Below are 22,693 nucleotides of genomic sequence, written 5' to 3' on the forward strand. Positions count from 1 at the left end.
TTTGCAAGTCGCTAAATAAAGAAGAAGCCGTGCGAGATGGCTGCCTCCGGGTACTGAGGAGTAAACGATTTGCATCGCTAGTTATTTTCTGCCAGTGTGAGAGAATCGGCCACAGAGAGGACTACTGCAGAGAAAAAAATGCTTTTGAAAAACACCCTGAAATCAGCAGCAGCGGTTTTACGAACATGGACTGCTTTTTCGGGCTCGCCGTACGGGAGTGTCACAGCAGGACGGCCGCACACTCACCTCCTCACCCGGAGTCACTCAGTCAGGAGTAGGAACAGCCTCTCAGTTACATGTTCAGATCAGCCACACTGACATTAGACCACTTAACTTCTCTAACACAGCACTCAGTTTTGTGGCAAATAGTTAGCAGCGGTGCTTTCTAGTCGTACCAGTGCTGACCTAGGAGTGTTTTTCTGTTTTGCCTTGCTGTCTTATGCGTTTAGTCAGAGCTGGCTTGCATGTTAGCTTACCGCTGTGGTCAACCAAATTTAGTGCGTATATTTAGCCACACTGGTCCAGTGTGTCAGTGTTTAGGAGGAAAGGGCAGTAAAGTGGGAACATCGCCACCTGATGTTTGCGTTCACAGTAGGTTGAAGGCGATGCACATTAAGGCTTGGACAACATAACGTGCACGGTCACCACCATGTTGAGCTATATTTGATATTATGTTATTGTTCAAAATGATTAATTGACAGTAAAAGAGGGAAATACAGTTTTTACAAGATTTCCTCAAAACGGACTACAAAAGTGTCGCGTGGATGATGTCACTGATGCGCATCCGCCTGCATTGAGCCATGGGTTTTGAAGTTCAATTTGACTTCAATCTTTACAGATATATTGCTCAGTAAAATGTTCTTCTGTTATGTCGTATTTGTAGCTGTCGTACCTGTATGGTCGAAAAATGACTATTACACAAAAGTTCCAGCTTTAAGTGATGAAAAATGTCCCTGTGGAGAAATAAATGGTGATTCAAAACGCAACCAGCAGATGGTGTAGGTCTGCACTTCCTCTCCCCATAGCTTTGGGTGCACATTATCACCCTTTGTCTGTAAGAACAGTGGTTCTCAAACCGGTCCATATTTTCTACACATTTTGCTACACATTGTGAGATGGTTTGGAACGATAATGTGGACTGTCTGAGGGTCCCTGGGTTTGAAACCGCTGCGTTAAAATACACTATGATTAATTTCTGACATGATTGTGGCTAAAGAGAAAAAAAAATGCACAGTGGCTTACAAAAATGTTTTCATTGTGTGGGTTTGCTGCATATCAATTTGCTGCATAAAACCAACCACTTACGAGAAGCCATAGCTGAGTTCATATCTGTTTTAGGTGATATTGGTGATTCATTACAGTTTTGCTTTCGCTTGTGTTTCTGTATCCTGATCTGGAGCATACACATCCAGCATACACAGATCATTCTCAGGAAGTTTGGTTCAATTGCTAATCAGGTGTGTCAGAGCAGGGAAAACACTAAACTGTGCAGGGAAGAGGAACTCTGACTGCCCTGAACAATGTAGATTAGTATTCACTTATGTAGTCGTGTAAAGCAGTGAACATATAAGATTTGTAGCTCAGAGAGATATTCCTCAGTGAAGATTGGTTAGAAGTTTGGTAGGTCAGAAGTTTAGTTGCCAGACGGAGGGAGTGTGTGAACACTTAAAGCGGGGGTGTGGAAAGGATGTGGGCTACCAAGTCATTTCCACCAACCCCCCTTTTGATGATCTGTTTTTCCTCAGTATCATTTCTCAGATGGTTGTGTCAGCTTTGGTTTTACTAAAGATAATTTCAGATTTTCAGCTTACTTTGCTTTAGTGTTGGCCTACTTTACTTGACATTTCATTGCACATCAGTCAATGTCTTTTTTTAAACACAGCCCTCATGTGAAAAAATTTAATTACATCACCAGATTTTGTTCACTTGTAAAGTCTGATGCATGGTATTCAAGCTATTTGGTGGTTTATTTTAGGTCATGAAAACTTCACAAGCCAATCAGTGAGACAGTATGCCCAAGCAGTACGAAAAAAGCAAGGTAAGCAAAAGGGCATGAGCTTGACTGGGTTTATGATATACCATATCACATATTGTTAGTGAATATATATTTTTTAATGAAGGGGGGCCTTTTCTTACTGTTTTTTATTCTTCTCAAAATAGAGTTTCGGAGTCAACTACAAGACTTGTCACCATCGATGCTGAAACCTGAATATGCTTCTGTTCCCCTTGCTCACACGTACGTCTATGTAATTCTCCAGATAAGGGTGGGCAATATGATGATATTTTAGCATTACTGTGATAAACTATGTCACAATACACTTTTCTTAGCATATTGTTGATACCGTCTGTATTAAAGGAGAACAGACTAACTACATTACAAAGTGAGCATAATTAGGCCTGTTTATTTGCAGTGCACTTAAAAAAAAAAAATCATTGTAGTTGTGAGTTTATTACTACTATTATTATAGTAGGTTTATATGTGGCAATACAGGTTCTATTTTGTCTCTTCCAATTTGTTAAATCTTGGAAAAACGAAATACCATGATGCATAGTGTGTATTGTCAAAATGTCTAGAAGTGTTGAGATTTTTTGCTGTATCGCTCAACTCTATCTCCAGATTAGTTTTGTATTTAGAATTCATTTTGCTGTGCACCCTACAGTTGTGAAGTATAAGATAAACATCAGTACACCCCAATGATTAGGCTAGGGCTGAACAGGCACATCCTTAAATTTAGTGTTAAAAAAGGGAAACACAATGTGCTGAAGCATTGTGTTAAAACAAGGAAACCCTGTTTTGTGGCTGGCCTAGACTGCAGTTAGACACAATATGAAGTAGGTAAAATATGTATTTTGTCCCAGTTATTTATCTCTGAAGCTTATGTTGCCATGTGATGTAAAAAATATCAGCAACTTTCAGTTCAGTAGGATGATGAGGCATTAAAAATTATCAGCAGCTTTCAGTTCAGTAGGATGATGAGGCATTAAAAATTATCAGCAGCTTTCAGTTCAGTAGGAAGGTGAGGCAGTTATGGTAGGACTACTGAAAAGTTTGATAATGTCAGTCAAGCTCAGCCAGAGCACTTAAACTAGTGAGGGTTTCCTCTAGTGGCTTAAAAGAAGAAATCAGATGTTTTGGAGTGTCCAAATTAGATTCCTTACATTAATCCCATTCATTATATGTGGCTAGACCTCCAGAACTGTTGACCATTGTTGTTTGCCACTAGCAGACTTTATACAACATTGTAAGGAGGAATGGGCAAATATTGCTCTTTCTCAGTATGCTTAAGTTAATAGATATTTCTGCAAAACAGCTGCCTGTAATGGCTCCTGAGATGGTTGAAGAAGGCTTGGATATGGCAGAATGAATGAATGAATTGTAAAGTTTTCAGTGTCAATTCCTGTGGGAATCTGAAGGAACACAATTAAACAAAACTTATATGCATCATCTTAGGCTATAAGTCCACCACATTTGAAAAGGGGATATGAGTTCAATGTGTTTTGCAAATCTGAAATGTTTCACTTCAATGTCTAAATGAAATCCTATTGTGTCACATGTTTGCAGGGTTGACGATGTGGTCAAGAAGCTTCTCTCACTGGAACTCGCAAGCCATGTATGACTCTTTCATTTGAACAGCATGTTCTTTTGTCTTTCTCAGAATGCATTTACATCTGTTACTCTGTTAAATGAAGGATAGCTCTGGGCTGACTGTGGCTTAGACTATGTGCTCCTTTAGCATTGGTTTTTGAGCAACTGGTTCTAATCGCAAAGTCCTTTGAATAAAAAAGTCTTCACATTTATTGTCGCATATAATTGAACAATACCAATATCTATGCCCAGAGTGAAAAACTCCACCTGAAGAGGAAACAGCTGGTTGCAAAGGTCCAGAGGGATGAAAATGACCACAGCTCACCAGAGGTTAAGAGTAGGTTCCTGTTTTTTGCCCTTTGAGATAAGAATTGCGTTAACCACAATCACAGAATGTGACTCTTTCTTGCTTTTGTTTAATGGATCTTTTCTAACTTGCTTTATAGTTGCCATTTTGACAGCACAAATTCGCAACTTTCAGGAGCACTTGCATAAGCACCCCAAGGTATGCGTCAGAGGATAAGCGTGATCTTTCTTGTGTATTTGTGTGTTTTGCAGTCATTAAAGGTGTTATAGCAGTCTTCACAGTCCATCCCCCTCTCACCCTCAAAGAGGCACAGGATTTCCTGTGTGCTCTGATCAGAGAGTAAATATATTTCACCACATAGATATGAAGGTATATGCCAAGTCATATTAAGACAAATATATATATAAAGAAAAAATGAATTCATACAGTAGATTATATAAAGAAGGCTGAACATGAATGGTAGATGATTCTGCAACCATATTGTTAATAATACTACATACTACATTAAATGCTACATTAATATGAATAATTATCATGCCTTGGCTCACTTGTATAATTTTGCATATTGCCTTAGGACAAAGCTAACAAAAGGTGGATGCTGATGAGCATTGACCAAAGGAATAAAATGCTAAAAGTCCTGAGAAGAACCCACTATGATGCATTTGAGAAGGTCTGTCAAGAACTTGGCATCTCATATACGTTCCCTCCGGAGTACTACAGACGGGCTACCCGACGCTGGTTGGCTAAGAAGGCCCTATGCATCAAGGTAGCACATAAAACTGGCCTTTTTTCCTTTAAGTCATGAGTGGGGGCTTTTAAGAGTTACAAATGCTGTGAAGGTTTGATATATTTATACTTCAATTCCAAAAAAGTTTGGACAGTATTTGGATTGTAAATAAAGAATAGAAAGTAGTGATTTGTAAATTCAGTTTGATCTTTTTTAAATTAAAACAGTATAACGACCAGATATGGAAGGTTTTTGCATTATCAGCTTTGTTGTTTTTTGTAAATATAAGTTCATTCTGAAATTCATGCCTGCAACATATGTCAAAAAAGTTGTTAAAAGGGCAGTTTAAGACTGTGAATTATGAAGGTTCAAAAGATGATGAAATCATGCAAGGAGCATCTAGCAAAAGCATAGTCCTTCATAATCTCATTAAAAGATGAGGGAATCCAGAGTAGTCTTTGTGTGTAAAGGGCAAGGCTAAAAACCACAGCTGAATGCTCATAACCTTTGACCCTCCAGACAACAGTGCCCTAAAAACCGGCATGCTTCTGTGTTTGATATCACCACATGGACTCAGTGGGTTGTCAGTAAACACTGTTGATCACTGCATTCACAAATGCTAGTTAAGACTGTAGTGTGCATACTGGGAGCCATACATCAACAACACCTAGAAGTGCCACTGACTGCTCTGTTAATCTGAAATGGACTGCTGCACGGTGGAAATGTGTACTGTGGTCTGACAAGTCTACCTTAGTTTATGGAAAAGAGGAAAGGACCATCCACATTGTTACCAGCGTAAAGTTTAAAAGCCATCATCTGTCATGCTATGGGGGTGTACACGTGCCTTTGGCATGGGTAACTTTTTACCCAAGCACATTTGTGAAGGCACCATTAATCCTGAAAGATATAAACACTTTTTGGAGCAACATATGCTGCCTTTCAGACAATGTATTCTTCATGGGTGTCCATGCTTGTTTCAGTGTTTCAACAGCAAGCCGCATGCTGCATTTGTTACAACAGCGTAGTGGTTGCGGTCTAGTGTGGGTGCTGGACTGGCCTGCTTGCAGTGTAGCCCTGAAGATGTGTAGTGCCTGAGTGCAAAATATGACAACGAAGCTCCCAATGGTTGCAAAAAAATTCTGCTTTTAAAACTGGATCAGTTTGTGTCTTCAGTCCCAAATGATTTAAGGAAAGATGATGTAGCACAGTGGTAAACATACTCCTGTCCCAACTTTTTTCGGAATGTGTTGCATGCATCAAAGTTGCAATGAGTGTTTTCCAAAAATTTCATAAGTTTTGAAAGTTCATGAGGTAAAACATCAAAGATGTTTTTGACTGTTTTCAGTTTAGTACAAGTCAAGGAGATTTTACGAATCACCACTTTCTGATTTTATTAGCATTTCATTGACTGGCCCAGCATTTTTGGAAGGCTCATAGTTAGCACTTAGCAAAAATATTTATAGGACACTCTAGTGAGCTATTACTCGTCACGTTTGCCATTTATGTAATTCATGTTTTTTTTTCAATTATTCATACTTCTCTACTTTTTGTATTTCATCAGACATTGAAAACAATAACTCACAGCAGCGTACTTTAGTGCTTTATATTAGTTGTGTATGTTGGTATTTTAGTTGTCTTCATCAATGCCTTTGTGTCTGTCTATCTTAGGTCTTCAAAGAGGTCCAGAAGCAGAAAGCAGAGCAGAGAAATAAAATCAAACAGTCGCTGTCTCAGGAGAAGACTGAGACCTCAAGCACTAGCCCTCCAGATGACCAAGGGACTGCAGTATAATAACACATACAGGCTAATCATATAAAGTAACTGCAGCTAAATACATAGAGGTAGAATTGGTTACCTTTATCACTCTACAAAACCTGATGTTTGTTCATTATTTGAAGATCCTGTGTCAAAACATTTTCATCTATCCATCAAAATGAGTCCATGTTGTCCATCTGTCAACATTACTAAATAAATGGTTTGTGCTCTGTTCAACCTTTTCTCAAAGAGAACTTTATTACATCACAGACTTTTTTCTTTTTCTAATGCAATCGCTTTTACACATTGAACTGACAGCGAATGAAGATTTGAGGCAAAGATAAGAGGCAAATGTAGCCTGATGCATTTTGTGGTTGTGGTTAGAAGATATAGCTTGTCTGTGCTCAGTTCCGTCAAGTCTGTTTTATTACTTGTGCGTGATGGTCATACAAATATGAGGCCAAAGTGCTAAAACATTAACTAAAGTCAGTGTACTTAGTATTTTAATTATTCACACAGTCACATGTCCTACTGCATGGAGCAATTCTGGCCTTATTGCATTGAGCAATACTTGTGATCAAATGTGTCTTGGGGTTGTGGGGTGCGTCGGAAACATTGCAGGCGTGTTGCACTGTGCGGTAGTGTGTCACAACTTCCTTTTGTGCGAAGCATCCAGATCAAGAGGATCAGAAGAGCAGACAAGGTAAGCGATTTCAGTTGGCTTACATTTGATGTCATTTCTTTATTTAAAACATTGTCGTGTATCATCTTTAGTTCACATTTAACTTTGGTCAGAGCATCCTTCTCAATCGGCAGTTGCCATATTTTGTAGGAGAAGGTTGCAAGTCAGCTTAATCAGAAATTCATTGTGTTCATTGTTTCATGTAAACCAGACCCAAACCAGTGAGAATGACGCATTCACATGGTTCTAGAAAATGACATATTGTGTATTTATTATGTTTATGAAGATGGTGGATTATTATTATTATTATTGTTATTATTATTATTGTATCCACATATTATATTTGAAGGATCTTGTATGCCATTTTTTTAGGTGTGTAGTTGATAATGTACTTTTTTTGGGTCTTTGAACTCTTGAGCTCACTGCAGTAGTTTAACACCTTGTTACACTGTAGTTTAAAAACTGCGTGCGACATGTAAAACAGAAAACTCAGCTGCTCTTTTACCTTTGAGAAATATGTAATTTTAGGCAAAAAAAATAATATGACCTATTAAAGTCTATTTAAGCATCTCAAATGTGAGAAGATATAAAATAGTTATGTCTTTTTACCTGCTTTTCAATTACATTCTAGTTATTTCTACTGTAATTGAAGGATTTGTGAAATCTTCTTCCATCACATGATAAACTGTGGAAATGATGGTTATTCTATCTTTTATTTTATTTTTTTGATATTTGAATATTTTAGGCCCTTGTAGACAACCCCAAGTTGATTGTCATGTCAAACCCAGTGACTCATCAGCCAGCAGCAGGCTCATATGGAACCAACGTGCAGACGGGAGAGTGGAGCACAGGCCTCTGCTCCTGCTGCAGTGATCTGCTCGTCTGTGAGTAATGAAAAGACTCCCTAAACCAGTAAAACAGTCTACGTGCCCAAATCTTCAGCCTATCATTTTCCTCACTGAGTAGATATTAAAAGAGAATTTCAACATTTATCTGCATAATTCAATCGCTGAGATGTGAACAGTTATTCAGAGTGCTTTGATGTAAAATGGTCCATTATAGAAAAGCTTACTGACTTGAATTTCTTTACAATGTTATATATCGGAAGCAGGGGTCGCAATGTAGCCATTTTATTGATTGTTTAAAATGACCAGTGAATTTACGTGAGTGTTTATGTGTAATGTTTACAATGGTAAAATAGTGCTACATCTTGGGGAAAAACAAAGTTTACTTTGCGTACTACTTTGCCTTACAATGCCCTGTATGTGTCACTCCACTATTCATATATTTTTTAAAAAAATTAAAACTTTTAAACCAAAGGTTCTCTGGCATCAGGCAGAGTATTGGTAGCTTTAAGGGGCATTAAAGACTTTGGACATCTGGTTCCTATCACCATCACTATGAACAATTCTGACTTTATAAGTTTCTTTACAATGGAGCACCACTCTGAATGACTTTGTTTAGATGTTAACAATAAAATTATGCAGAGCTTTAGATAAAATTCTCCTTTGTGTTGCAAACTTTTTTTTAGCCTATGTTTTGATTTGGTAGTTAAAATGAGAGTTAAAGATCAGCTCGTCCTTGTTTAAGCTGTCTAACATGCATTGCCAAAAGGCAAATTCACAACATCTCCTAACATTATTATGACTGTCTATTCATGGCAGTGTCATCGGTGAGCTTATACACACTCTATTTGCACCTTCTGTACCATACAGGTGGTCTTGGTTTTCTCTGTCCAATTGCGCTGGGATGCTACACAGCTAGCAAGTACGGAGAAAATGCATGTCTGGCGTGTGTTCCTGGAGGCATGGCTGCTATGAGGACGCACATGAGACTGACCTATGGCATTCAAGTGAGTTACCCTATAACATGACATGATGTTCTATCTGGAGATTATGAAGGATCATAAATGAGTAATAAATTAAATTTGTTTTTAACTTGTCACTATTGTGGTACCAGCTTATTCTCAAGTTGGTAGGTTTGACTGAATCATTCATCTTTCTTACAGGGTACAATATGCAACGATGCCCTGATGACCTGTTGCTGTGGAATATTTGAGACTTGTCGAATGGCCAGAGAAATTCGTATTAGGAATGGAGAGACATAATCATGTGTTACTACTGTAACCTTACTTTGTAGCAAAGTATCACAGTCACTTTCTCATTTTTATAAACAGTCAACTTGTGTGCATTTATAAGATTAAATAAAAATGCAGAGAATAAAATTGCTGAAATTAATAATTAACTTTATATAAAACACAAGCAGTAAAACATAATAAATAATAATTACACATTGAAATGTTTGAAGAGTTTCATTCCAAAATGTATATTCATTTGTAACAATTTTGGACATAAAGAGGTTTGAAAAGAACAACAGCTCACATATAATGCACTTTATCAGAAAACATTTTTTCTCTAATAGAGGTGTTTATTTGCGCAAAGCTCTCTCCCAACAATGTATATCATGGGGGGAAAAAAGAAAATTAGGTTGGGAAATTGAGATTTAAAACAGGTTTAAACTAGTCGAAGTAAGTTAGACTGTTTGGAAAGATCTTCCTGCAATCGCAGTCTTAAGTGAAATGGTGACTAACTCTCTTCCTGAAAGCTTACACTATTGCATTAGATTTCAGCTGAACTTGAATTGAACATGAAAATAGTGCACCAGGAAGGTGGTGACCGCTGTCATCAAGGATGAGTTATTACATAAATGTTTTATTTATAATTCATTAATAACATTGGACTATGATGCTTGTACAATAGGCCTAGATTACATTTGTGTAATTTTCATTATCTTGAGTTAGGCCAGGCATAAATTTCAAGTATGAGAAGAGAAGATCAGAATCTTATTTCAAAGTTAACCGTGCCAATGACAATGATCTATACTTTGTTTTTCTTGACTCCACTGAGCAAATTCTGGATCACCTTCACATGAAGTAAATTATTTATTTTACCCATTTTGGCATTTGTACCCTATGTATTAATACATCTTATACAGCAAAGTAATGACCTAATTACAGTGTTTTGCCAGATTCTAGTAGACCAGTCGATTTCATGGAAGGTTCCTGAGGCCATTTTGGTGTAATCTTAAAGCATATTGCTTTGTAAACTGCAGGGATTTGACACTTGGAGTGGACTGAATCACCAGTCTCAGCAGCCAGACAGAAATCATTTCATGTTGTACAAACCCACTTCCTAAAAAAGCTGGAACTCTCCGGTTACACAGCCACGCTGCTGTAATACATGCAGAATGTTTCTTGGTGTTGCCATGTCATGGACTTCCCTGAATTAGAGGGCATCTAAAAGGCAGCATATGTTGCTCCAAAATGTGTATATATCTTTCAGCATTAGTGGTGCTTGAACTGCAGGTTATACATTAATACACTTCCATACTACAACAGACCTTGCACTTTGAACTTTACACTGGTAACAATCTGGGTGGTACTTCTTTGGCAAAAAGAAAATAATGTCCATTAATTCAACAAAATTTCAAATGTTTTAAAAAGGCTGACTCGCTAGACGACAACACGTTTCCACTTTGCATCAGTCCATTTCAGACGAGCTCAAGCCCAGAGAAATTGGTGGTGTTTCAGGATATTGTTGGCTTCCACTGTGCATGGTACAGTCATAGCTTGCACTTGTGGATGCACTGACAAACAGTGTTTATTGTCAGCAGTTTGTCAAAGTATTCCTGAGCCCATATGGTGATATCCATCACAGAAGCATGCTGGTTGTTAATGCAGTGCTGTCTGTGGGATTGAAAGTCATGGGCATTCAGTTGTGGTTTCTGGCCATGCTTTTTACACACAAAGATTTCTATGGGCTCCCTTAATGTTTTGAAAATATACATAGTAGAGAGTGAAATACCTAAAACCCTTTCAAATTCTTATTGAGAAATGTTTTTAAACTGTTGCTACTTGCTGGTAATTTTTTGTGATGTGGCAAGCCTTGACATATCCTTACTCATAAAGGACTCTGCATTCCTGAATGTTCCTTTTAGACCCAAGTGTGATTACATCACCTCTTAAAATGTATTCTAAACCTGCTGTCCTATTTAAATACTGGTTTGAGTGGATTTACAAATCACTGGTTTCAATTTTTGCATTTTATCTACTGTACCAACTTTTTTGGAATTGGGTTTGGATCATTTCATTCTGTATCTTGCATTTTGAGCAGCAAAACTGTCAGGATTTTAAGTTTTACACATATCCAGACTAAGATACATTTCATAATGAAACTGATAGCCTACTCGTATATATCACCACAGTCCAGTCCACAATCCACAATCACGAAAGCAGCTATAAAACAAAATGTAAGGATGGCATCGATACTGAAGTATTGAGACCTTAGATCTTGAGAAGTGATCCTCAAATGGAGAGGCTGATGTTTTCTACATATCTATAGCATCATGTGCTGCCACCACAATGTGACAGTCACCAGCCAAAAAATGTTAAAAACACAAGAATGCTGGTCACCAGCAAGATCATGCTGGTCTGTGCTGTTTGTTTCCTTCTTCATCAGGAACAGTTCATTTCATAACATCGCTTGATCTTTAGCCAGATACATAATCTTTGCTTTAGCTTCTATCTCTGCCCGAGCTCCTTCTGCGCATGAGCGCAGCGTTCCTCAGTATGGCTCGTTCTGATTGGTCGTTGTTCGTCGTGACCTGGCAACCGAGTGAGAGCTTACCGACGCTTGTCTGTTCTCCCTCGGCTTATTCTATTAGCGATAAATCCTCAAACTGCGGAGTCAAACTGCAATATCTGGAAGTGCTTGTTGCTTTCATTAAACTACAGGGAAGATGTCGACGAGAACACTACCTCTTCTGTTCATCAATCTCGGCGGAGAAATGCTCTACATCCTGGATCAGCGCCTGCGAGCCCAGAATATCCCGAGCGATAAAGCGAAGAAAGGTGAGCTAAGTAACATCATAACACCATAACACGAGCGGCCAGACACGGCCAGCTATGTGTAACCTTAACTTAGTTATCAATGCGTAACATATAGCTAGACAAATTGAGTACAACATACATTTCTTGTTGACTTGGCGGGTGTTCTATGAGTAGTTTTAAAGCGTTGTTTCTTTCCATTTATTTTGTTTATATATAGACGTCCAACGGTAACTTACGCAGCAGCAGCTAACGATAACCTGTAGTTAACGTTAAAGGGGAACTCCACCGATTTTTGCAGACAATTCTGCATAATTAAATGGTTTAGCTGGGAACAAAGTCAGTTAGAGTGATTTGGTGTGAAAGGCTCCCTTCTAGAGAAACTGGCCAAGTCAGAATTGTTCACGGTGATGGTGATATGAACCACACGTCCACCTCTAAAATCTCCCTCACAGAAAGTTATTAGCTACATGAAATGGTTATGAATACGCTGCCTGATGTCCGGGACATTGCTTATGATATAATAAAATGCAATGCAATATACTAAAATGTATTTTAATCCAGCTATTTAAATCCGTTCATGGCGGAGGAGTACATGCAGGGCCTTGTAAGGCAAAGTAGTCCCCAAAGAATTATTATTATTTTTAGATTTATTACTATTTTACTATTGACACCATTACATATAAAAGCTCAGAAGACACGGGTAGGTTCAGAGGTGGTTTTGGATAGTAAACAAAATGGCTACATTTGCGTTGTAGACATTGTGACCCTTGGTTCCTATCACCACCACTGTAAAGAAATCAGAGCCTCTAAGTTAAACCATTTCACGCCATCCGCTCTGAATGACTCTGTTCATCTCAAGAAATGAATTGGTGAAAAATTTTGAAAAATTGGAATTCCTCTTTCATGTGCTGTAATTTTTAAACATGATTTTTCTACATAAACAAGGCTGCAATTAAATGACAAACTCTAGAAATATGAACTCACCTGTTTGAAGACACAAACGTGAAATTGCAGTGACAGATATGAAGTAGGTTGGAAGCCAGCTGGCCCCCTTTTTCACCTTTATCATAGCTGTTAGTTTGTCTGTCTTCAATATGTCCTTTTGCAATCTTTGTAGCCACTGTAGCAGGATGGATAGAGGAGGACAGAAAAAGAGGTATTGTTACTCTGCCTGCTTTGCTATTGCCTATAGTGCAAGGTAGCATGCGTGCGTCTGCCAGAGGCAAAGCTGAGCGAGCAGTCACTTGCTGGGTAGATTCGGGGTTCTTTTGTTGTGGCAAAATACTATTTTGTGTCATGATTGAAAACATTTATGAGATCAGATGAGCAATAGCCTTTTTTTTACTGACCTAGTGAATTAATTCAGAGAGGCAAAATCTCTCTCTGTTTGATACTATGTACTTGTGCAACCTGCCTTTGCTACATTTAGAGCACTACTGTATAATTATCTCTGAGACAGTGCAGCTTAAAATGTACTTTTTTGGCCATGTAGTTTCTAGATTGCATTTTGCTTGCTTGGGTGCCAGTGTTATACCCAGAAACTGGTTATAGATTGTGTTTCTGTGTTCTGTGTTGGGACAGTCATGAATGACATCATTACCACTATGTTCAACAAGAAATTCCTGGAGGAGCTGTTCAAGCCTCAAGAACTGTACTCCAAGAAGGCTTTGCGGACGGTCTTTGATCGACTTGCACATGCCTCAATTATGAGGCTTAATCAAGCGAGTATGGACAAGGTAATAAAAGTGCAACATTTTCATCTTCCATAACAGCAACTTTTTCTTTCAGTGAATTTCAGCAGTTTGCTCAGAGCAGACGAATTCAGAGTGTGTTCCTGCCCCAATTGAAAGACTTTTCTTGGCTATTTGAGAGAAATATGGCTACATTATTAGACATCTTCATCATAAATTATTGACTACTACTCACATTGGTATTTGGCTGCCCTTTGAAGTCGCTGCTTCATTACTGTTATTTCTTGTTCTTAGAATCTGTTGATTCTTTTCATCATATTAAGACTGTATCTGTACAGACTAGAGATGGCATGACACCACTTCCTCTTTTCTGATACTGATATTAAAACCTTGAGTATTGGCCAGTACCAATCAAAAAACTGTTATGTGTAAAATATGCTATTTTCCATTTTAGTACTTCGCTTAAGATGAACATTAAATGTTGGCTATAATGCTCAAACACTCTGCTACTCCACAGGAAGAAATACACAGCTAACAACTTAACTTCACACAATTTCAGCTTGTGCTCTTTCAGGCTAGAATTATATGCGATCCAACGTTTTCTGCTGATATCGGCCCCATACTGATATCCATCGATACTGATCTGCCATGTCTAGTACAGACAGTGTTGCAAAGCTTGCTACACTACATACACTGTCTAGCTTTTGGCCTTTTAGATGACTGCAGTTGGCTTAGCTTATCATTCAGTACTCAATTAACAAAACAAATCATTTACGCTTAAAGAACTCAATAGGGCTTCATTTCTTAGCTAACTGTCAGTCTGACATTTAAAATCTCACATTTGTATGATGCGTATTGTCACACATTGCATTGTGGTGTAATGTGTCACAGTGTGTTTTCTTAAGTGTAAAGACCACAGCTGAGCTTCAGTGTAATTCTCATTGCTAATTCAGAGCTAGTTTCCTACATATAAGTTATTTACATTGTAATCTGTCTGTATATTTATTATATATTTGTAACATTTTCATGAACTTGTCAAATTACAGATTGTGGAGAATGTACATCAGTAGCTAGAAGGGCATATGCCAGTTCCTGCGGCAGTAACATTTCTGTCAGTGGTGTTACTTAGCTGGGAGAGAGAAATTAATGCAGATGAAGGGCAGGAAGTGAGTCTGAACTATGTGAACATCTATGCAAGGTGTAACGCAGTAGTGAGACAGTGGTGATGTTCAGAAAAGCGCAAAGGGAAACAAAATCTCAGAGTTGTCATCATTGTCTTATGCTTAAAATGGGGTATTGTGTTATGAAAGTAAGTACTTTTACACTTCTGTACACTTCCCCAATTTTAAAGCAGAGCCACTTACTGTGGCCTGCACATTGGCCGGTGTGTACAATGGAATAACCACAACTGGGTTTATGTTCCTAATTATGTTCTGGTTCATTTTCTAGCGACACAGAGTTGAATGATGGGCCTAAATGCTGGCTAAATTCCTCTAAACTGTCTTGATCATAAGAAACCACACAGTATTGTTGTGCATCTGTTTCTTTGCCAATGATGGGAGCTACTGTAAGCCAGGAAACACCCACTGAGGTGGACATCTGCTAGCCATGTGATCAGTCATTGAGGCACTTCTGCAATTTAAAATAAGAATGAACTAGAATGAACAGATAGCTAAATAACTAGAGCTAAAGAAAGAAAAGAAAATATACAACAGTACAATTCTGATTTTCTTTGTAATATTTAATTAACTGTCTCTTCTGTTCCTCTCTACAAAAGGAAATACAGTATATATGTGAAAGTATACAGATACCCTTTTTAATGACTGAATTCTGCTACTTTAAGTGCACACACAGCTTGTATCTTCATAAAGAATGGGATGCTTTTGAAGCCTAAGCTCACCATGCCGTATACATGGGCTAGAGGAGTATAAAGCCACCCAGCATGAGGTGGGATAAGTATGATGTTTATGACCAAGAATGTATCATCCAACATCAGTACTTGACATCACTAATGCTCTTCTGGCTGAATACAGTCAAATCCTCACAGCAATGTTCCAACATCTAGTGTAAAGCTTTCTCAGAAGAGTAGAGACTGCAGTAAAAGGGGGGACAAATTCACTACTAATACTGCTGATTTCAGAAGAAACATTAGATGAGCAGGTATCTACAAACGTTTGAACACATTGTGTAATTATGTACATTGCCATCTGCGGTGTTCTCTGTTTGATCAATAGTGTTACATGCTTCTTCAATGTTTTCCTTCAAAAAAGCAATAGATTATAGTGATTTATTCCTAAACACATCTTACCATTTATGTACAACTTTTGGTGGGGAACAGTTGGTGAAATTAACTCTAATGCAAGGCCAAGGGAAATTTGCAGTTTATATGACTCACTTCGCTTGGCATAAATGTTTGAAAATAAATTTTTTGTGGCTATATGCACGTTTGGCTGAGCCAGCTACTATCATTTAATTTTCTTACAGCAAAATTACATCACTGTGCTACTATTACTGCCTATGCATTGTGGGCGTAGTTATAATGAATTGAAAAAAGAATGTGTTTTTATTATGCATTTTGATGGCTGTACAAACCTACTATTCATTGTATTACATTAGTGCAATCTAATCTAAAACAAACAGTACTGATAATTTGCACTTTGCAATTATTTTTTCATCTTGTATCAGACAATTCTTGAGATGAAAAAGGTTATTTTTTTCCCTGCCGGCAGCCCTGTTTCCTAAACTCATTACAGTCAGCAACACCACACCTGATACCTGCTGTCAGACTGTTGGTAATACAAGGCATGTCCACTCTAGTACTGGAGAACAGGACAGGTGCAGATTGCTAATGAATAGCTTGAAGGTTCTTACTTTAAAGAACAAATATAATTAACTAAAATAATTTCTGAGACTTTATACTAATCATGTATTTTAAATTTAATGAACTTTATAGTTGGAAATTTGTCTTGAATTAATATTCAGCTCTGTGAACTTAATGGAACCCCTCTGTTTTAGGATAATTAATGTGTTACAGACTAACAAGCAATCAGAATAAATAGTGTTCAACTATATTGAGCAAGAATAACTGACAAACAACATCATTAGAGCATGATTTGTCATAGCGACAGTCATTACTTTTGCGTCTACACTTGGCCCATTGAGAAATTGCTTCTCTTTTTCTTGACTGTTCTGATTGGTGCAGGGGGCAAGAACAGAACTTTGTTTTGTAGAAGAGGAACATCACTGCTTGCGTGCATTTGATTTATAGAAGGCTTGAAATATTCACTTTGGGGGAAAAAGGAATCAGTTCAAACTGAATAAGTATCTCGTCAGTATAATAAATCTTGTTGGTCTCAGAGTGAACTACTCATGTCAGCATTAAGCCTTACTGTGATATGCTTAAATATTCTGAACTGACTCATACTTGTTTCTCTCTGGTTTTATGTGATATGGCATACCTGTTTATTGAAAGTACTCAATAATTATTTGCTCAGTGGCTCCCTCTGGTGTATGGTCATATCTGTGAAGCTCTTTTAAAGGTAGCTCTGTTGTTAACGTATTTGCTTTGTGTTTTCCCCTGCCCAGCTTTATGACTTGATGACCATGGCGTTCAAGTATCAGGTTCTTTTATGCCCTCGACCTAAAGATATTCTCCTTGTGACTTTCAACCATATGGATGCAATCAAGGACTTTGTAAGGGATACCCCCAGTATTCTCAGCCAAGTGGATGAGACATACAGACAACTCATAGAGGTAGAGCAGCTTTCAGTTATCATTGTGTTGCTGTGGTATCAAAACCTTTTTTCAGGTTTTATTTTTTCACATTTTACATATTATTTTTTCACTTTCATGATGAATGGACCAATACAAATGGTCCAAAATTACTTACAAAACAGTGTTTTCACACCAACATACATTAAAGGGCACATATCATGAAAAACTTGAATTTCCCTCACTTTTTTGAAAGAACAAAATTTGAAGTAATATGTAAACATTGTTAGAATTTCAAATTGTACCTCCATTATCCAGTCCATATAACCCATATATGGAAATTACAGCACATTTTGAATTCATTGTTTTTGTGATGTCATAAGTACCAACTCATTTATATATATATATCTACCTATTCAGCCTTCAACAGTTTAGCTCTGCCAATTCACGCTGAGGCTCTCAGGCAGGAGTGTCCAATCGTAGAAGCAAAGGGCTGGTGTGGCTGCAGGCTTTCACTCCAAACAAGCTGAAGTACCCCTGATTCTACCTGTTTAATCAGTTGGTTTTAGTCTTCAAACATTTCATCAGGTGACCTTCTGCTTTGTTGAAGTGAAAACCTGCAGCCACACTGGCCCTCTGCGGATAAGATTGGACACCCCTGCTCTAGGGTGTGTTTTCGCTCTGAGTGCTTTTTGAATGAGGCACAATACAGGACAGCCTTTGGTATATATTGTACAAAATGTACAATGTGGGAAAAATTTTCCTTCTCCTTTAAAGTTTATTTTTGACAATAAAGGTTTTGTTTACAACAGTGAAAACTGAATCTTTACTATTATGGCTCTGCTGAACTGAGTTTTGGGCCACAAAAATGTATCTTTAAATGCCATACGTACCTGAAACATTACACCAGGCCAGACATGGTCAGTGTATATCATGTCCTTTTATATGTTCCTTTCAGATATATACTCCTTTGTCTGGTGGAGAATTTCAACTAATTAGACAAACATTGCTAATCTTCTTTCAAGATATGCACATACGAGTAAGTCCATCTAACATCCCCATTAAACATACATGCAGAATTCAAATGCCTTTTCAATTATGCTCAAATAATGAACGTTATTAGTTATCGGTTCTAACATGTGCAAGCGTTTGTGCTTAAAGGAATGTCTTATAATTACACACAATTTGAACATTACAATTTCTCATAGGTGTCCATATTTCTGAAAGACAAAGTGCAAAACTCAAATGGACGCTTTGTACTCCCTACATCAGGACCTGTTCCATATGGGACACACACTCCAGGACTTATCCGGTATTTTACGGATTCTGTTGTGTATTCAAGTTTTTTTGTAAGTAGGACAGCAGGTAGGCTGCTGCTCAAACAGTCACTGGCGAAATCATGACAAACATGCATTTACTCTGATTGCTCTATTAATCTGAGCTACAGTTACATTGGACAGGAAGATTTTTAGAAATGATTCCGTTAGCCAAGAACTGCTGGACATACTGCCTAGTAATTTGTAAATTTAACCAGGTGCACTTGTAGACTGTCCTGGTTTGTAAAAGGATTGAGTATTACTAACACTGCCAGCAGTCAGACTTAACAGATTTAACCACCTTTCTTTGAAAATAAACATTTTATTTTCTCTTCAGTTGTTCACGATTGAGTGGTGGTAAAATGACATTGCTGAAACAGCCACAAAGATCTAATCTCATGCTAAATTTCAGTCAAACTTAAATTTCAAACCAATAGCAATATGGTAGGTGATTCTGATATGACTGTAACGTGGTAACTGCTGATACCTATATTTTGCTCATGTCACTGTGCCTCCTTCTGTAGCTGTTAAGCATTTAATATTGTTTCTTATCTGTGCCCTGTAGAATGTTTAGCTGTAATGGTGAGGAGATGAAAAGGACACAGTTCCGCGATGGTGGAAACTACACCGCTGCCCTTCGCGAGGGTTCTTTTGAGTTATTTGGTGACAGAGTCATTAAACTGGGCACAAATATGTGAGTGTTACTCTATTTATATGATTGCATGTTCTGACATGTTAACCCATAATAACACTGTAGTTGCATGCCATCCAAAGTTTTTTTTTTTTGCAGGAATAAGGTATCTGTAATTGATCTGTAAATAATAGTTTCTATGCAAGATTGATCCTGCAGTCTTGCAGTGGAGTAAAAGCTCTAAATTTGTCCCAACAGGTATAGCGTGAGCCGGCCAGTGGAGACTCACATGTCTGGAACCTCCAAAAATTCTTCACAGCATACCAAGGTAAGGTAAGAGAGTAAATGTTTTGGATGAAAAATAGGCCTAATGTTTTAAACTGTATATTTATAATGAGACTTCATTGTAAATCATCTAAATATCTGAGTACTTGTCTCACAAGACAGATGTCTGGCAGAAGGTCAGGCACCTTTTGTCACTTAGCATAGCCAAGAACTGACTGCTTTGGCAGGAAGGGGCTGTTTGGCTGATGTGCCTAGAGAACAATCACAGACCTTTCTTTTTAAGGTTTTGATAGGATGGTACAAGAAAAGCAGACCAACGGGGAAAGAGGTGGTGCATCTGCTGACAATGTGCAGCTATACAGCCAATCAGAATGAGGCTGATAAAAACAAAAACCTAACAGTTGTGACAAGTACATTGTATTGGGGGGTTGGGAATTGGGGGGTTCCATGTATGCTAAGGCTGAGACTATTTAAGCTACTTTTGTTTGCTTATTTTTTTAACTCATATGTATGCATTTATTGTACCTTAAACCTGTGTTTATGAAGGTGAACACTATACCAAACCCCTTGGCAAAGGAAGAGCTGAATCTGCTTGCTAAACTGATGGGTGGTTTGGAGGTGCAAAAACCAAGCAATACTGACTCTGGTTTCCGTGTCAACCTCTTTGCTACCGATGAGGAGGAAGAGTAAGTTTTTTTTTTATTTTAATAACTTCTTCAAGTCTTTACACCAGCACAATTTGTGCAACCTGGTAAAAACATGTACTCAAACTGATTCAACACTGTAGGTTTTATCTCACTGAAATAGCAGTGATTCTTTGGTTCACTGGAAAGGTCATTTTCACCCACAGGGAAGCTTTGATTTCGAGACCTGAGGAGCTCTCTTATGAAGTTATTAATATCCAAGCAACCAAGGTAAGGTCAGAGCCTGTCTACCCACACCATATTGTCACATTCGTATATACAGTTCTGTTTCCACTAATTGCATGACTTTAAAAAAAAGCCTAAGAGAACTGAGTAATCCCTGATTACAAATGTTCAGACAGATCCACCTAATAGGTCTTTGACTCCCTCTGAAGGATTTACAGTAGGTCACTTAAGATAACAAGATGACTATTGCATTTTCTCACTACGTCATTGGCCTTCTGCCCTGCCTTTCAGGACAAACAAGCCAATGCAGAGTTGGCAAAGATCATGGGAGAGTTCACAGAAGCTGGAGAGCCTTCCCCAAGCTCCAGTAGCAAAGGTGATGACCTGTTGGCGATGATGGACGGCCTGTGACTTGGAGTAAATATTCATTTGAGTGCTGTTAAGCAGGCTTGGTCTGGCTTGATGTTCTGCAGTGTCTCACTTAGTGAGCTGAGAGACCTACCACGTGACACAACAGCAACAACCAGAAGCTAATGTGTGTTTGTGCCGGTAGAGTCAATCATAGTCAGACACTGTCCATCTTGTTTTGAGCCTCCCACTGTCTTGGATTCTTTCATTCTGAGCAGTTACAGTGCAATCCTGTTCTATAGTTTTATGTCAGATCTAACTGTCTGTACTCAAGCCACTTTACAAAACTTTCCATTGTTCAGCAACAAATGCCATTAAATGTCAGGTTCGACACTGCCTACATGAAACTGGTAAGGGTTGCTCAAGCAGTAATGTAAGAAGGAAATGTAAGAACAAAGTTAAAATGGACACTTTCAACACTAGACATGATACAGCAAGTAACAATTGCTTCATCATATGTAACATTGACCATCACTTGCTGTGGTTAGCCTATTAAAGGAATACGCCAGTGTTTTTCAACCGAATCTCTATCGCCACATCAGTATCATACGATCGGTTACCGTGGACAATTATTTTGATGTGTTTCCCTGAAATTAGTAAAGAAAACAGTTGAATTGAAGCACACACCCAGCATCAGGTGTAACTGCCCTGTTGCTTCTGTCATCGAAGTGTATTTGGAGTCAACAGATTATTTTCTTTTACTAAGCACAGGGAAATGTAAAATTATTATCTGTGGTAAGTGACTGCATGCTGCAGAAAACAATAGGTTGGAAAACACACACTTCTTTAACTAAAAATTATAAAATGACTAGGGAAAAACACTGTCTTGGGATGTAAAGTAAGTAGCTTGTTTGCTATTTTACCTGCCCAAAGTAACGGAAATATTGGCATCACTTTCACTTCATTCTGTCTTTCTGTAGCTATGTCTAATTTGTATTTCTACACACTCCTTGTTGGGAGTATTAATACATTTGTACACTACATTTATTAGGTAGTTGGGCACTTTTAACATCAGGTCTCACTGAACATTGAGGGTTCACCTTGATCAAATTATACTGTCACTGCAATATGGTGATAGATTGTACCCTGCAGGTTGTCTTTGCTTTTATTAGCTTAAGCTAGTGGAATAGGGGGTGTAATGGTCAAGCTTAGTAATCCATTGCCACAGTATATCAGTGTGCATCACAGCAAAATGGTTGGAGTTGACTTACAAATGCTAGCAAAGCTCCAGAAGATCAATGAGGCACAGTTAATGAGGTTAGCTGTAGTGCAGGTCTATATGGTTTCATAAGATTCATGTTCTCACAAAACCAGAGAACGTATGGAGTAAAAGTGTACATTTTTGCACATGGTTGCTCATTCATAAATGTGTATCGTGCTTTCTTTTTGGTAATAGTTGGTTGGATTTGTATGTTTATGATTCCAGCTAAGATTCCACAATCCCTGTGTTTTTTTACGGCGTTAATGCTTTGCACACACCTGTCCAATTTAGACTGGATCACAGATTGGGTTTCTATTTCTTTAATTTTTTCCCCCTGCAGTGTCTCAGATGTATCTATGAAAGTCCATTCCTGCTGTGTAGAAGAGAAAAATCCTCATTTTTTTTTTTCTCCTTCTTCTCTGTTTCTGGCAGCAGTAAGTCAGAACTTTGACATAGTATCAAAGAATAATGACATAATATGTCAATATAATAACAGATTTTCGCAAATGTTTGATTTAGTATAGCAAAATAATGACTTATTTTCTCTAAATTTCTGAATTAATTTTTTTAATTGAATGTTATTATTTTGACTTTATTTTGTCATTATTTTGAAACACGGTAATCATTATTGTTTTG

General features: G+C 37.9%; 2 protein-coding genes and 1 long non-coding RNA gene across 3 annotated transcripts; all 3 read left to right on the forward strand.

The window, feature by feature from the left end:
* On the forward strand, window positions 1–6,612 carry mrps15 (mitochondrial ribosomal protein S15). Its single transcript, XM_036586715.1, has 8 exons — window positions 1–274; window positions 1,976–2,038; window positions 2,161–2,236; window positions 3,563–3,611; window positions 3,839–3,923; window positions 4,033–4,091; window positions 4,468–4,659; window positions 6,289–6,612. Exons 1-8 carry the CDS (start codon window positions 139–141, stop codon window positions 6,409–6,411), a joined length of 783 nt encoding a protein of 260 aa, XP_036442608.1. The 5' UTR covers window positions 1–138; the 3' UTR covers window positions 6,412–6,612.
* A 339-nt stretch (window positions 6,613–6,951) lies between these two features.
* LOC118819089 lies at window positions 6,952–7,836 on the forward strand. The gene is made up of 2 exons (XR_005008131.1): window positions 6,952–7,078; window positions 7,803–7,836. It is a non-coding gene; the product is annotated as an uncharacterized LOC118819089 (long non-coding RNA).
* Window positions 7,837–11,726: 3,890 nt separating this feature from the next.
* oscp1b (organic solute carrier partner 1b) lies at window positions 11,727–22,250 on the forward strand. Its single transcript, XM_036586735.1, has 10 exons — window positions 11,727–11,966; window positions 13,527–13,681; window positions 17,222–17,389; window positions 18,306–18,386; window positions 18,556–18,659; window positions 19,229–19,357; window positions 19,553–19,622; window positions 20,126–20,265; window positions 20,430–20,493; window positions 20,740–22,250. Exons 1-10 carry the CDS (start codon window positions 11,855–11,857, stop codon window positions 20,857–20,859), a joined length of 1,143 nt encoding a protein of 380 aa, XP_036442628.1. The 5' UTR covers window positions 11,727–11,854; the 3' UTR covers window positions 20,860–22,250.
* Window positions 22,251–22,693: the final 443 nt, after the last annotated feature.

This window comes from Colossoma macropomum, unplaced genomic scaffold (genome assembly GCF_904425465.1).
Source record: "Colossoma macropomum unplaced genomic scaffold, Colossoma_macropomum, whole genome shotgun sequence".
In the NCBI taxonomy this organism is placed as follows: domain Eukaryota; kingdom Metazoa; phylum Chordata; class Actinopteri; order Characiformes; family Serrasalmidae; genus Colossoma; species Colossoma macropomum.